The sequence below is a fragment of the Ursus arctos genome, unplaced genomic scaffold (assembly GCF_023065955.2).
Source record: "Ursus arctos isolate Adak ecotype North America unplaced genomic scaffold, UrsArc2.0 scaffold_25, whole genome shotgun sequence".
Taxonomy (NCBI): Eukaryota; Metazoa; Chordata; class Mammalia; order Carnivora; family Ursidae; genus Ursus; species Ursus arctos.
The window spans coordinates 37,136,232-37,152,178 of record NW_026622930.1 but is presented as its reverse complement, the minus strand read 5'-3'; the positions used below and the strand labels follow the sequence as shown (position 1 = coordinate 37,152,178).

General features: G+C 34.0%; 1 protein-coding gene across 2 annotated transcripts in view; it reads left to right on the top strand.

Annotated features, from left to right (window-relative positions):
• The window catches only part of SNAPC1 (small nuclear RNA activating complex polypeptide 1), a 28,058-nt gene extending 12,111 nt beyond the window's left edge, over positions 1-15,947 (top strand). Inside the window, exons 8-10 of one of the 2 annotated variants that reach the window (XM_026480438.4) lie at positions 1,404-1,551; positions 11,447-11,545; positions 14,669-15,947. In XM_026480438.4, coding sequence (XP_026336223.2) covers positions 1,404-1,551; positions 11,447-11,545; positions 14,669-14,715 — 294 coding nt within the window. In that variant the 3' untranslated portion in view covers positions 14,716-15,947. Of the gene's footprint in view, positions 1-1,403; positions 1,552-4,411; positions 4,923-11,446; positions 11,546-14,668 lie in introns of those variants that run through there. The other variant, XM_057318735.1, reaches the window with a different exon arrangement.

The following is a 15,947-nucleotide window of genomic DNA, read 5'->3' as shown; positions in this document are numbered from 1 at the left end:
AAATGAGACACTATTGTTTTTGTAGATTTTCAGCATATCTACCATTTTTTTAGATCCATTTCTGATGATTCTAATTCCTGATCCACTTGGATCACCTTGCTGTATAATAATTTTCTCAACACAGGCAATTAGATTTCAGATTTCTTCATTCTGTTAAGTCAGCTTTCACTGTTCCTGCTACTAATTTTTTTTTTTAACAGCTGCGTTGTTTTCTCTGTTTTGTGAGTTTATTCAAAAATTTTCTTACTATCATTTTAATGATAAATTTATGTAATTAAGCCCATATTTTTTCCCGGATTGTTTTCATGAATCTAGGAGTATCTTTATTTTGTGGGAAGTTACTATCATTTTCTAGTTGTAGAAATGAAAAGGAACAAATAAAAAATTAAAAGTGGTTATAGATTAGTTAAGTGTTATATATTTGTTATTCCACAGTAAATTGAGTACAAAATATTGTTGAATGAAAGCACCAAGGACAATAAGTTAATTAATCCAAATAGTTTTAAACCAGAAATGTTCCACATTATATAGTGCTAATTGATGTTTAATGTGAATCTTAAGACATTATGAGATTTAATCGTAATTCCCATAAAGTGTTACAAGAGTGCATCATAGCATAGCTGCAGGTTTTTTCTTTATTGAGGTACAGTTAACATATAATGCCTGGTAATTTTTTAATAATTGTTCATACCTAGATTTCAGCATTAGCTAAAAACTCCTGTAAGGACTCTGCTTAAGCAAGTAAGGGAATTCATTGATAATAACTAAAATGTCCTTGCACTGTCCCTCCATTTCTCACCTTTTATGTTGCTTTCACTGTCGTTCCTGACAGCCAGCTTTGCGTGTTCCCAGTTTTAGGTTCAATGGAAAGGGAGAATTTGCCTTCCTAATAGTTACACAGAATTCTAAAATTGAGTTATGATAGAGATCACATGCCCACCCCTGAACAAATCAGTGGCCGTGGTGATGTGAAACTTCTGACTATATCAGCAGCACGTCTCTGGAGCCAGGCATCAAGTGGTTCCAGTCAAAACACATGGTGGTAGCTAGGGAACATAACTGTTCTTACAAGAAAGGGGCAATAGGTTAGTAGACAGTAAGGAACAGTACTAATCCTTTACACCTGTTTCCCAATCATGCAACGACAACTGCATTTAACCCAACAACTACATTTCTTACCCAATTTGAGTAGATGGTGATGACAGTTGCAGGGAGCCTTTCCTGTTGTAAAGATAAAAGAGTATATATATATGCAACAAGTATTAAGCAAGCCAGGATAATGATAAAGTACTTTATGACTTTTATTTTTGCTCATCTTTGTGTATTTTGTCTTTTCCTAAATTGCCGGTCAGTAGGATTCATTTTGTGATTCATTGTGATTAATTGGATTTCTAACTTCTAAGGCATCCAAGTCAAGAAGGCATCGTCAAGTCAAACTTGACTCTTCTGACTCTGATTCTGCATCTGGTCAAGGGCAAATCAAAGCAACTAGGAAAAAAAGAAACAAAGAAACCTTGAAATCAGGAAGGAAGACGTCCTCCAGAAACAGAGGTAACTTCTTAAAAAAGTCTTTTTGAGACTCAACAAAGGATAATGGATCTTGTTTACAACCTCCCCTCCCTGTTTTTTCTTTATTAAAAGGGATTAGATACTTGTTTGAGAACTTTGTGAGATTTAATAAATAAATTATCTTAGATTCTTAGAATCTTACTGCTTAAACTTACGGACCCTAGGAATTATCAAATTCATCGTTTCATAGACGTTGAAATTTAGGTCCATACGGATTAAATAACTTGTCCAAAAGTGAAATAGCTATTTATAGAATCAGTCTAGAGTTATCCAGAGCATCCTTTGTAAGTACTTTTTGTGTGTGAATTAAACTTATATGTAGAATTAGGTTTAAGTAATACATTCTGTAAACCATATTTCCCTTTAGCTGCATTAATTAAGCTGTACCTTTTCTTTTAAAATAGTGAGTCTATAAAATTAACCTTGGTATTTGATTCTTAAAGAAATGACTATATATTTTAATAGTTTAATTTTTAAAAAATTACATGAGTAATATAGATTCACCATACGTAAAGTTGGAATCTGATTAGCAGGCTCAGGAGAAAAAAAGAGGCATTAGAAACATTCATAAATATTCAGTGCCTAATATAAAACACACTCCCAGGTACTAGCGCAGTATATAAAGATATGTTACGGCCTTTTAACATAGATGTTTTCCTTCCTATATTGAGGCAGTGGAAGGAAAATTGAGGTTGAATACCTTTAACATAGTCCAGATATGATTAAGTTCGGTAACAGTTGCTTGAAGTATACTGAAAGTTCAGAGGAAGAGATAGCATATTTGTTAGGGATAATCAGGAAATACTTCAAAAGCAGAATTTCTTAGTTCTTTTTACAAGGCTGGCAGACACTGGGAAGAAACCTGTTAGACCCATCTCACTTATAATTATTACTGAAGAAAAATCCTGTTATATACATTGAAAACAATCCCAGCTGTAAAACAACTTGACTGCATGCATTTTGTTCCAGAATGCAGGGATGGTGGAATTAGGAATCTATCAATGTAATTTGCCATACAAACAAGTTAAAGGGGAAAATGTGAATTCAGTTTAATAGTTACCCAAGAAGACATTTGATGAAATATGGCATCCATTCTTGATTAAAAAAGGAATCCTCTAGATTAGGGGGTCACCAAACCTGTTGTAAAGGGCCTGATGGTATATATTTTAGGCTTCATAGGCCATATGATTTCTGTCACAGCTATTCAACTCTTCCATTGGAAGGCGAAAGTAACCACAAACAACATATAAACAAATGAGTATGTTCCAATAAAATTGTATTTACAAAAACAGGTGATAGGCCAGATTTAGCCTGGGCCCATAGTTTGTCAATCTCTGCTCCAGATAAAAACGTAGTTGGTTATATCTTTAACTCAATTTTAAAAAGTATGTGTGTGAGTGTGTGTTATTTGACAAAAGGCCACCTCATGTTCGTTGGTAATACGTAGAAGTATCAGTTGTATTTAATATTGGCTGTTAATGTAATTAGGCAGGAGAGTGAAGTAAGACACGATTTCAGAAAGATCATAAAATTATCATGATTTACAATGACTGATTTTATGCATAAAAATATCTTAAAGAAAATTCACTGGAAAAAACATAGGAACACAAAATTTAGTAAGGTAGGGGATACTATTATATACCTTACAGAAATTAAGAGGATAATAAGGAAAAATTATGAATACTTATATGCCAGTAAGTTAGTTAAGTTAAATAAAATGGATATATATTTTTTAAAAGACACACATTTCCAAAACCAACACAAGAAGTAGTAGTTCTACATTTACTAAAAAAAGTTAAATTCCCAGATGGCTTTGCTGGAAATTCCAGAAACCATTTAAGAAAGGAGTACTATGCTGTTCTTTCAGAAGACACAAGAAGGGACACTTCCCAGCTTATTGACATTTTAAGAAACACAAACATGAACATAAATACAAAAATTTTTATAAAATATTAACAAGTTGAATCCAACAGTATATTAAAAGACAATACAGTAAGACAAACTTGGGTTTATCCCAGGAATATAAGGCTGGTTTATTTCTTTAAATATTTTATTTAAGAAATAAACCAGCATAATTTACCATATTAGCAGAATAAAGGAGAAGGACACTATATAATCATCTCAGTATATCGAGCCAAAATACTTGACAAAATCCAGCATCTGTTCATGATAAAATCTCTAAGAAAATTAGGATTAAAAAGAAACTTCCTCAACCTGATAAAGGACTTCTGTGAAAAACTACAGCTAACATCATACTTAATGGTGAAACCATACTTTCCCTCTAAAATTGGGAACAAGGCAGGGATGACTGTTCATTGCTCCTCTTATACATCATACCGGAGGTCCTAGCCTGTGAAGTAAGGCAAGAAAAGGAAATAATAGATATTTAGATTAGAAAGGAAGAAATTTGTGTTTGCAAATGAAATTATTTTTTACACAGAAAATCTCAAAAATTCTACACAGTAGTTACCAGAACTAACAAGTGAGTTTAATGAGGTCACTAGGTACAGGACTAGTATTTCTGTCTACGAACAATGGAATAATTAGTAATTAAAAAAAATATTAAAGTGTAATAACACAAAAACCACAGAATAGTTTGGTATTATAGGTAACAACATATGTGCAGGATCTGTATGCTGAAAACTACAAAACGATGAAAGGAATCAAAGAAGATTTAAGTAAATGGAGAGATTATATAGTCTTCATGGATTAGAAGACCAGTAAAAAGTCACCTAATCCCATATTGCTCTGTAGATCAAATGTAATCCCAAGAAGAAATCCCAACAGTTACATAAATAACAAGCTGATTTTTTTTTTAAGATTTTATTTATTTATTTGACAGGGCGAGAGAGCACAAGAAGGGGGAACAGCAGAGGGAGAGGGAGAAGCAGGCTCCCTGCCAAGCAGGGAGCCCGACGCAGGACTCCATCCCAGGACCCTGGGATCATGACCTGAGTAGAAGGCAGACGCTTAACCATCTGAGCCACCCAGGCGCCCCAACAAGCTGATTTTTAAGTATATGGAAATGGAAAGAAACTAGAGTAGCCAAACAGTTTTGACAAATAACTAAACCTTCAGAAATCAAGGCAGTGTGCTATCTGCAAAAAGGTGGACACATAAGTCGATGGAAAAGAATAGAGAATCTAGAAATAGATTTGTACTCATATGATCAATTTTATTTTTGACAAAGGTGCAAAGACAATTCAGTGGAAAAGATAGTCTTCAATAAATAGCTCCGATACAATTTTATATCCATATGCCAAAAACAGATCCTCAACTTACACCTCTTATCATACATAGAAATTAACTTAAAATAGATCACAGACCTAAATATAAAAACTAAAATCATAAAACTTAAAGATGAAAACATAAAAAACGTGGTCTTGGTCTTGGATTGGGCAAAGATTTTTTATATATGACATAAAAAATACAAGCCATAAAAGAAAAAAATTGATAAATTTTGGACTTGCCTCAAGTTAAAATGAAAAGACAGACCACAGAGTGGGAGAAAATATTTGCAAAATACAAACCTAATAGAGGTCTTGTATCCAAATATATAAAGAACTGTCAACCCTTAGTAATAAATAAACAACCCAATTAATAATGGGCAAAAGATTTGAACAGATATTTTAAAAAGAATACGTGCCTGGCAAATAAACATCTTGAGAGATGTCTGACATCTTTAGTTATTAGGAAATGCAAATTAAAAGCATAGTGACATTCCGTTACCCCCTGTCGCAATGGCTACAAAAAACAAAAAACAAAACAAGAAAATGGACAATAACGAAAGCCGATGAGGACACAGACCAGTTGAGCCTTCGTACATTGCTGGTGGAATCCAGAATGGTACAGTCACTTGGGAAAACTGTTTGGCAGTTTCTGATAAAGTTAAACACACACTTACCTTATGATTCATACTCCTTGGTATTTACCCAAGAGAAATGAAAACTTATGTGTATACAAGTTTATAGTGGTTCTGTACATAATTTTGTGAAAAATTGTAGCCAGCCTAAATATCTTCAATTGGTCCTTGGATAGACAAACCATGGAATAAGTGTTCAGGGGATACTACTCAGGAATAAAGCAGCTGCTGATACATGTAGTAGCATGGGGGACTCATGTGCCTTGTGCCAAATAAGAGAAAGAAGACAGACACAAAAGGCATATGAGACAATCTGGAAGAGGCAAAATTTATAGGGGCAGAAAACATATCATAGGTGGCTAGATACTGAGGGTGGAGGGCGGTGTTGACTGCAGAAGGGCAGGGAAATTTCTGATATGATGGAATTGTTCTGTAGTTTGGTTGCAGTGGTAATTGCACAACTGCATTTGTCCAGTCTCCTAAATCTGTACATTGAAAATGGTGACTTTTATTTTGTGTAAATCAACAAGCCAAACAAAACCAAACCAGAGGACATGAGGAAAAGACTGATTAATTTGATTATATTTAAAAATTAACTTCTGCAAGATTGTTTTTTCTAAGGTATCAAAGATAACTTGGGTTTTGAAAGCTGCACAAGCAGTTTTTATTAGTAATCAACCTTCATACAAGTGCAGAGAGGTCAGCTGGCCAAGCTGCTTTCTTAAACACCTAAACAGGTTTTTGTTTTGTTGTGTTGTGTTTTTATGTGGCTGAGGAACAGAGGAGGAGCAAGTGCAAGATAGGAAAGAAATTAAATGAAGTTTCTTTTCATCTTAAATTATTTGGCAGATGTAACTTACAAAATATCAGTTCCTTCACCAACTATATTTTATTACTTAATGTAGTTTCCTAAAACATTTTCATAAACTCTGAAATTAATTTTTAAGAACTGGTTCCTTATCACATCCGAGATTTATTATTGAATTTACCTAGGTGTGTTAGGGAGGATTTAACCCATGAGAAAGAAAGTGTAATAAGATATCTGAATTCACGTCTTCAGTTGTAACTCAGCTATTCTGGCTCACCAGCTTTGTGGCTCAGAAGGTATTGTAAATACTTTGAAGCGGAAGTGGTTTGTTATTCGATATCTTAAAGATTCAAGTACTTCGTAGTTTCTCTTTAATCAAAATTTCATTTCCTTAAAGTGGAAAGGTATCTTTGATTTCATGCTTGTTTCAAAAAGAGGCACCTTATACTCCCCAACAGTGCAAAAGAGCTTGCAAAACTATTTGCAGCACATATAGTAAGGCTAATTTTAGGGGAGCTCTTATAAATTAGTAAGAAAAAGGCCACCACCCAGTAGAAAAACTGGCTTGGGAGGTGAGTAGGCAATTCACAAAGTGCAGTCAGTCAACATGTATATGAAGATATATTTACTGTCAATAATTCAAGGAATGTAAATTAAAACATGATTTTATATAACTTATTAGATTATCAAAGATTAAGGATAAGTGAATACCCATTGATAGCAAAAGTGTGAAGAGGTAAAATCTGAATTTTAAGTGGGAGTATAAATTGGCATATCCTTTTCAGGCAGCAATTTGGAATCATCTGTCAAAATTTTAAAAGTACATGCCTTTTAATGTAGCAATTCAATTTCTAGGAATTTATCCTTTACAAGTGACAAGAACACACAGGACATTCACTGTAGGATTATTTGAAATGGCAAAGACTAAACAACTCAAATGTGTAACATTGAAAAATTTGGTACATAAAATTGTTAGCCCATACAAAAGAATATTTTGCAATTATTAAAAATCTGGAGAAAGTTCTGTGTATACTGACATGAAAATAGGTCCAAAATATACCAATGCATTGCTTAGTGAAAATGTCTTTTTAAAGAAGAGTATGATTGCATTTCTGTTCATAAAAATGAACAGTAGGGGCACCTGGGTGGCTCTGTTGGTTGAGCGTCCAATTCTTGGTTTTGGCTCTGGTCATAATCTCAGGGTCATGAGATCCAGTCCCATGTTGGGCTCCATGCTGAGCAGGGAGTCTGCTTGTCCCTCTCTATCCCCCCTGCTTGCGCACACACACACATACACACACACTCTAAAATAAATACATAAATAAATAAAATCTTTAAAAGATACATATGTAGACATAAACACAATGTTATATCATTAAGGAAATCTAGAAGCCTATTAACAGTGGTTAATTCTCAAGGATGGGATCATGAGAAATTTCTAAGTCCATGAATTTCTCTAATGTTTGAATTTTTTGTGCTAACTATATGTTACTTTACTAATCCAGAAAAAATCCAAAGTTTTTTTTTACTAAAAAAAAATAAATGTAACAGTACTTTCATAGACTTAAGACACATATAGGAATTGGCATGAAAAAAGGCAGGGTAGTTGGAAGTATAGAGTGACTCCCATTTTGCCCGGAGCTACTATTAATGTAGAAAAATATGTTGAGGATAGTATTTTGACCAGCTCTGAGTGGGGGAACCGTTAAATTTGGTAGGCAGAAGGGAGTCATCTGACACTTCTGAGCAAAAAAGTGGTATGACCAGTTTTCTTTGAAGAAAATCAATCTGGGAGTAGTATGGTTGGTAGGTGAGGACACAGTGAAAATTGGAACACTAAGTAAAAGGCTGTTTAGGAGTAATGAGCATCTGGCCAGGTGGTTGTAGGACTTAGGCAAGCAGACGAACAGATATGAGAGCCAATGTCTATAACCAAGCATAGATGTAATGTAGCTGTATGTAACCAAATACAGAGGCTGATGGAGAGGGATGAGACGAGGATGCTTAATGCCTAAGCAACTGAAGGAATGTTGGTGCCTTTGACAGAAATAAGGACCACAGGATGAAGATTTCATTTGGGATAGAATTTGTCGCAGTCTGCCTTTCCAGGTTCAATTCCTGTAATAGATGTCTGGCAATAAAAAGTGCTCGGATTTACCTAAGTTTGCATTATTTAAGCTTCGGCTGTATGTGTTCTCCATTCCTAGACTATAGCATGCACGTTTCTGGAAGGACATCAGTAATAGTAATGATGATAGGATGGTGGAGAGGATAGTAGCCATTATTTCTGCCACACTTAGTATCTGCCACACTTCTTTCACGTGTCCAAGGTCATGTCCTTTATTAGCATGTCCTGGCTAATAAATGGAGCTGAGATTGGAATAGCAGTGTGCCTGAATCCAAGCCTGGATCTTTAACTGCTATGTTTGCTGTTCAGGTAACTGGAAATGTGGGTCTGGAGCTCATATTAGACATGCAATTAAGTATGTTGTATTTTAACTGCATGTCTGGTAACCATTTGTTTTAAGATTGAGCAATAGTCTCTTAGTTATAATTGTATCCCACACTGTTAGCTTTGAGCATAGTAAAAACCATCTACCTGATACCCTCTAGGGAGTTAGTTTTGTAATAACTAAGGTTAATGATTTAAATGTGAAAATTTGCTTTTTAAAAGTTTAATTATTCTGGTTAATATCTTTGTAAAACATTCTTCTCTATTGCTTGTTTTCTACAATGCACATCTATCATTTTTATAATTAGAAAAATACTAAAATATATTTTATGCTTTCCTATTTTCTAGAACAGTATATCCTAAACATAATTTAATTTTCTCTTTATGACTCAGGGTTATCATCATAATGATCATATCAAAAAATATCAAGTGTGTGGGGAAGTTTATCTTTATACTTACATGGCCTCATGCTGCAGTACTTTGTCAGTTTTTATGTCTTATTTTTTAAAAAGTTTTTTTATTACGTTTGTTGTGGTAGATGTCTTCTTTTTGTTGTCATTGTGGCTTATAGCAATTTTTTTGCCCTTTTGCTGCTGCTTAACTGTAATGGTTTGAGAAACTAGTTGGCTGTTCATTTCAGTTTTATGTAAAATAAATGTAATCAGGTTCTGGATAAAGGCCTGAGGAACATACTGGTGACTGAAGTTCATGAGCTTTATTTAATATGTGGACTTTGAGATAAATATCTGAAATTCTATGTGTTTACTTCCTGGTTCCTGGCTGCATGGTAAGTGGGTGAAGCACTGTATTTGTTTTTAAGAGCTTTTAGAGAACATTGCTTTGTATTTTTTAAACTTAATGTAGAGATGCATCTCTAAAATGTAATTAATCATCATGTGACTAGATGAAGACTTCTCAACTGTCCTTTTTTTTTTTTTTTAAAGATTTTATTTATTTATTTGAGAGAGAGAAAACATGAGTGGGGGGCAGGGAGAGGGAGAAGCAGACTCCATGCTAAGCAGGGAGCCCAATGCGGGGCTTGATCCCAGGGTCCTGGAATCATGATTTGAGCATAAGGCAGACACCTAACTGAGCCACCCAGATACCCCTCAGCTGTCCATTTCTAACTCAGAAATCCTTACCTTGACATTGTTGGATAGAATCTTTGAAGTTGTAAATGTGGATTTAGAGAAAAATCATTAATAGTGGATATGGATGGACATGGCTAAAAGATTGTGAAGAACAGTATCAGTAACTTTGGGTAGATTGTACTGATAATAATTTTGTGAACTGGAAAATTTTATAGGTTCAAGTTTTAAAAAAATGTGATTAGATATAAAAAGAGATTTCCTAAAACATCTGCCTCTTAAAAATCATGTAATAAATTATTGTAATTAGTATTTATGATTTGCAAGTAAAGGTAAAATTCTACTTTAATGACTTAATGGGAAACTGGTATTATTTTATTAAATTTAAATTGTATTTAAATGGAAGCTTATTGCTACAGTTTACTCAACTCAACCTTAGAGCAATCTGTTCATTCCATAAACTCTATACCCCATTAAGATCTCAGCATATATGTGTTCAGAGCAGAAATTTTAAGTTTATTTTCATTTAATTTCTTGCCTTTTGAGAAGTGCTGACAGGTATGTACTAACATATGTGCTAAATGAAATACTGTGGTATAAAATCATTCAATCCCTATTTAATCATTTAATAAATATTTATTGAGCCCCTGCTTTATGCCAGGCACTTTTCTTTCTTTTTTTTTTTTTAAGATTTTTTTTTTATTTTTTTATTTAACACAGATAGAGACAGCCAGCGAGAGAGGGAACACAAGCAGGGGGAGTGGGAGAGGAAGAAGCAGGCTCCCAGCGGAGGAGCCTGATGCGGGGCTCGATCCCATAACGCTGGGATCACGCCCTGAGCCGAAGGCAGATGCTTAACCGCTGTGCCACCCAGGCGCCCCGCCAGGCACTTTTCTAAGTGCTGGGAATACACTAACTTAAACCAAAGTCTAGGCTTGTGAAACTTACATTCTAATGGGAGGAGGCAGACCATAGAGAAAAAAATTAACATATAATATAATAGATCAGGTGGTAAAAGTATTGTGGAAAAGAATAAGGCAGCATAAGGAGTGAGAATGTATGTGGGTGTTACTGTTGGGACCTGAAAGTTATGTGCTAAATGAGACCTGATAAGACAATGGTATTTGATAAATTTGATTAGGCTATTTCTTTAGGCACCAGAAGGTTGATGTGGAAAAATATTTTGGAAAATGGTAAGTCAGTGGCAAATTATGACTAGAGAAATCTATCTCGTAAAGCAGATGTAGTGAGAAAAGATAGTATACATTCAAAAACAAGGCTATTACCTTTAAAATTACATTTGTGATTAGTTAATATAGTTGAAGTAAGGCACACGGTTATTCCCTGATATCTACAGATAAAACCCATGATGTGTGTGATAAAGCTTGAGTAAAATATTCATGTTTGGCTAATTTCATTTTTTCCCTTTTCCTTCATTTTCTTTAATGGAAGAATTAGATTATTTTCAAAGCAGAGATACAAATATAATAATACTTAAAATAGAATGTATTATAAAATGCATATTTCTCTTTACCATTATAATTTTAGCATTTAGTTTAAATATCTAATTTTTATGTTGTTGTAGTAATGACATTTTGTGTAAAAATTTTTCTCAAAGATTAACATTCTTTGTTTTTGTATGAAATAATTTTCCCAACTATTTCCAGATGACCTGCAGAATGTACATAAAGAAGATAAATCATTAAGGCTGAGTATGCCTGTAATTACAGAAGAGGAAGAGGACAATGAAAGTTTTAGTGAAGCAGGTACAGATGAAATTTTGTCAAATATTGATGGAAAGTTCTGCTTGGAGAGCAGTTAAGATTTGGAACCCTTAAAGAGCATGGTGGTTAGCTGTATGTTCTTGTGATGCTTTTTCCTTTGACATATTGGAGAATTTTAGTATTAATCATGACACTTCAAAGTAAATGTTACTACAATAAATAAATGGAAAGGAGAGATAGTGGTCAACTGAGGTGAAAAGTGAAGGATTGGTAAAATACCATTATTAGTACGTGAATATACCTCATCATGAGGATGTCTGGAATGTATTCCTAACAAAGAGCAAGGTTCACAAAATACAAATTTCTGGATATAACTTTAAAAAGATTTTATTGTTAAAAAATAGTTATTTCAAATTCGAATGTAAAATTTTCACTTGTAGAATGATTGTAACTAAATAGTTGTAAATTGCGTGACATAAATTAAAATGGCTATACCTTTTAGTGTTATAGTTTTCATAATTTGTAGTGTTTATTAAACAACATTTTAAATAATCTTGTCTCTAGTAATAATTACAGTATTACAGAGAATAAGTTATATTTAGCAGGCTAGGCTTGATAATTGGTAATCCATTAATGATAATGAAGATAATGTGTGTTAAGAATAATGCTTAATGACTTTTTTTTCATTTGGCTTTTTATTCATTCAGCAAGCATATCCTGAGTGCCTGTCGTGTTTCAAACACTTAGCTGTATACAGGGCTATAAAGATATATACTACTGGAATTTAAGAATCATTTTATTTTGATCACAGTTATTATAGATCTGATCTGAGTACAGTGACTGGCCCATAGTGGACTTAAGTAAATACTTGTTGAATGAATCAGATCAGCCTGTGCCTTCAAGGACCTTAGAATCTAGTTAGGGAGAAAACCCAGTTCGTTATGGTAGAGAGAAACGGTGTAATAGAAGTATATGGAAGACAAAGAATAGACATTTTACAAGGAATATTTGTTCCTTCAGAAATGTGAGTGCTTCTGTGATTTGCTTTTGTTAGCATAAAAGTAGTCCTTTACCATCTTGTGATGAGTTTTAGACTGTAGTTTCTTTCCAGTCTTGATTGGTGGCTTTTTTTGTGAGTAAACAGTTAAATACACATACACACCTTTCTGGCTCTTTGGCAAGTCCCATTTTAAAATCTGTTAGTTTGTGATTTTTAAAAATTTGGTTAAATTATAATGACATATGCATATGACTTAATTCAAATAATTTTATAATATTCATTATAAGAAACCACAGTCTTCTCACTCCCATTTTTTTATCTTACTTTATCTTATTTTATTTTATTTTATTTTTATTATTATGTTCAGTTAGCCAACATTTGGTACATCGTTAGTTTTTGATGTAGTGTTCAACAATTCATCATTTTTGACTCGTTATTGTTTTGGTATTTACCTCTGTGTCTTTAAAAAATGTGTATTTTATCGCTTCTTTTTGTTTTAGTTTGTGGAGTATCTCTTGACTTAACCACTGAGGAATGCAAGGATATAGTTTTCTTTAATATATTCTTCACCTCCCACTTCAAACACATGTATACTTCCCAGGCCCCAGCCTTCCAATATAATTGTTTTAGCTATGTCAGTATGCTGCATTTATAAAACATTATTGACAGCAGAACCATGTAATGTACTGTGATTCTTTCTTACTCTGTACATTTGTTTTCCCTAGAGAGTGATAACTTTTTGTCTTATTAATTTATTTTTTTCTATAAACTTAACACAAATTTGTCTTCAGACTCTTCCTCAGTTGTATAAATCTCCTGTTGGAATATTCAAACACATGAGGGATTTTGTCATTTTTATATTTTTAATGAAATTTCTTGCTGACCTCTGACCTGGTTTACTGGACAGTTTGCTCTCTTGCCCTGCTGCACTCCATCCTGGTCGCTGCTGTCTTCTAGGAATCTAGAAGATTCCTAGAATCTCCTTTTCTTCTTACTTTTCTTTTCTCGTTGCTTTTCCTATCACTCTTCTTTTGTTTTTCACTGGTGGGGAATATTTTGTTTCTTCACATCTTTCATAATTTTCATGTTTTTGTATTTTCTATTATTTTCTTTGTTTTAATGGTTTGTAATTTTTAGGTTCACAGCTGTTTTTAGATAAAGACTTATTTGAGTGTTGGTTGTGGCATTGGCTGTCATAGCCAAAAAGATGTACTGGAGGGGATTATGCTAAGTGAAATAAGTCAAGCAGAGAAAGACAATTATCATATGATTTCACTCATATGTGGAACGTAAGGAATAGTGCAGAGGACCACAGGGAAGGGAGAGAAAACTGAATGGGAAGAAATCAGAGAGGGAGACAAACCATGGGAGACTCTGGACTCCAGGAACCAAACTTAGGCTTACAGAAGGGAAGGGGTGGGGGTGAGGTAACTGGGTGATGGGTATTAAGGAGGGCACGTGCGGTGATGAGCACTGGGTGTTATGCACAACTAATGAATCGTTAAACACTACATCAAAAACTAATGATGAACTATATGCTGGCTAATTGAACATAATAAAAAAAAGAGATGTATGGTACTAGTGATTTGGGTTACATTTTCAGGTTTAATTGAAATGAAATTCAAATGTTAGTCATTCTCATTCTCATTGCACTGGCCTGTATACCTTTCAGATCTGGCACACTGGGTCTATGGTAGTTGTAGGGAGAGCATACCCATATGAAACAACTTCAGAGTAGCTTATCATTAAACAGGATTTGGGAAGACTAGAATCTACTTTAGTAAGTTTTCAACTGCATATCATTTTGAAGGAAAGAATCATGTGTATGTTAGGTTTAGGATTTCTTTCTTTCTTTTTTTTTTTAAAGACTTTATTTGAGAGAGAGAGACAGAGAGAGCATGAGCAGGCAGAGGGAGAGCGAGAAGCAGGCTCCCCACTGAGCAGGGAGCCTGATGCGGGGCTTGATCCCAGGACCCTGGGATCATGACCAGAGCTGAAGGCAGACGCTTAACCGACTGAGTCACCCAGGTGCCCCTGGTTTAGGATTTCTTGTTGGAGCTTTGTTGTAAGGGCATTCCAGTTAAACAGCTATATCGTTTAAATGTATGTTATCAGTTAAAGTATTATTTTGTAGACCTGACAGAATTCTTCATTTATGTCTTTAGAGTTCACTGCACCCAAGAGGAAAAGAAAATACAGAAGAACCCAGTGAAAAATTCTTAATTTCGACATCTCTGACAGAAGAAAAGATTTATATTTTATATATTGAACAGGAAGACTGCCAGTATTAAAAATAATTCTTCTGGGAAACTATAGGTTATTTCTCTGAAGTGGCAATATCTTAACATTGCTCTAGATTTATAAAGGAACATAAGAATTTACTTCAGGATTTAATTTTAACATTTCCTTTTATGAAGTCTGCATAAATGGAAATAAAATTTGCATTTAGAATGTAATAGAAATAATCCTGTTATTTGCAGGTTATTGTTTCCTATAACTTTTTGTGATGTTATACTTCTTATAGTTCTGATAATATTAACTATTTAAAATATTTGTTCTTGAAGTAGTAATGTTTATTACATGCAAGTGGCTAATTATATTTATAGTATGGTAATGGATTTGTTTATGATGTGTAGTAACTATATATTGTATGGTTAAGTGCAATACAATTTTTGCCTTATTTGCTTTATTTTTGAACATATGAAACTTATGTGGTCAGTAACTTACATAATTGATATTTAGGAAGCCCAGTTTCTACTTCTGCAATCAATTAAATAGTCTTTGGTGCTTGTTTTAAAGCTCCCTTTGGCCTAACATTTATGTATGTGTATGTGTATGTTTGTGTATGTACAGATACATGTATGCATGTGTCCACATAGATACACATATATGATTAGTTCAGTACATTGTTTAAGTACAACATTTAAATACTAATAATTTCTTTTTGAAAATTTTTTTTTAAAGATTGATTTATTTTTAGAGAGAGCACATGTGCACGCGCATGCACACGTGTGGCTCCTGGGGCAGAGGGAGAGGGAGGGAGAATCCTCAAAGAGTCAGTCGCTTAACTGACTGAGCCACCCAGGCACCCCTAAATACTAATTATTTCTAAAAAAACCTTCAAGAGTGGTCATGTAAATTCCAGAATGTGTCTATGGTGCAGAAGAGATGATACAGAAGATTTCTAAGCTTTGTGGACGTACCTCCATTAATTTCTCGCTTAAGAAATTTAAATGGAGATCCCTTAAGCCATGTTGTTTGAATTGCTGCCACTAGCAGACCATCTCCACACCATGTGGTTAGCTCGGCCTGTCTTACAGTTGATTATACTCCATGTCGTTTTCAAGTATTGTATATTCAGGAATTTTGCAGATGTCCTTTGAGTGAAAATGTGTGATATCTATAATCTTTTAAAATAAAAATACTGATGCTAGGCCAAGTAAA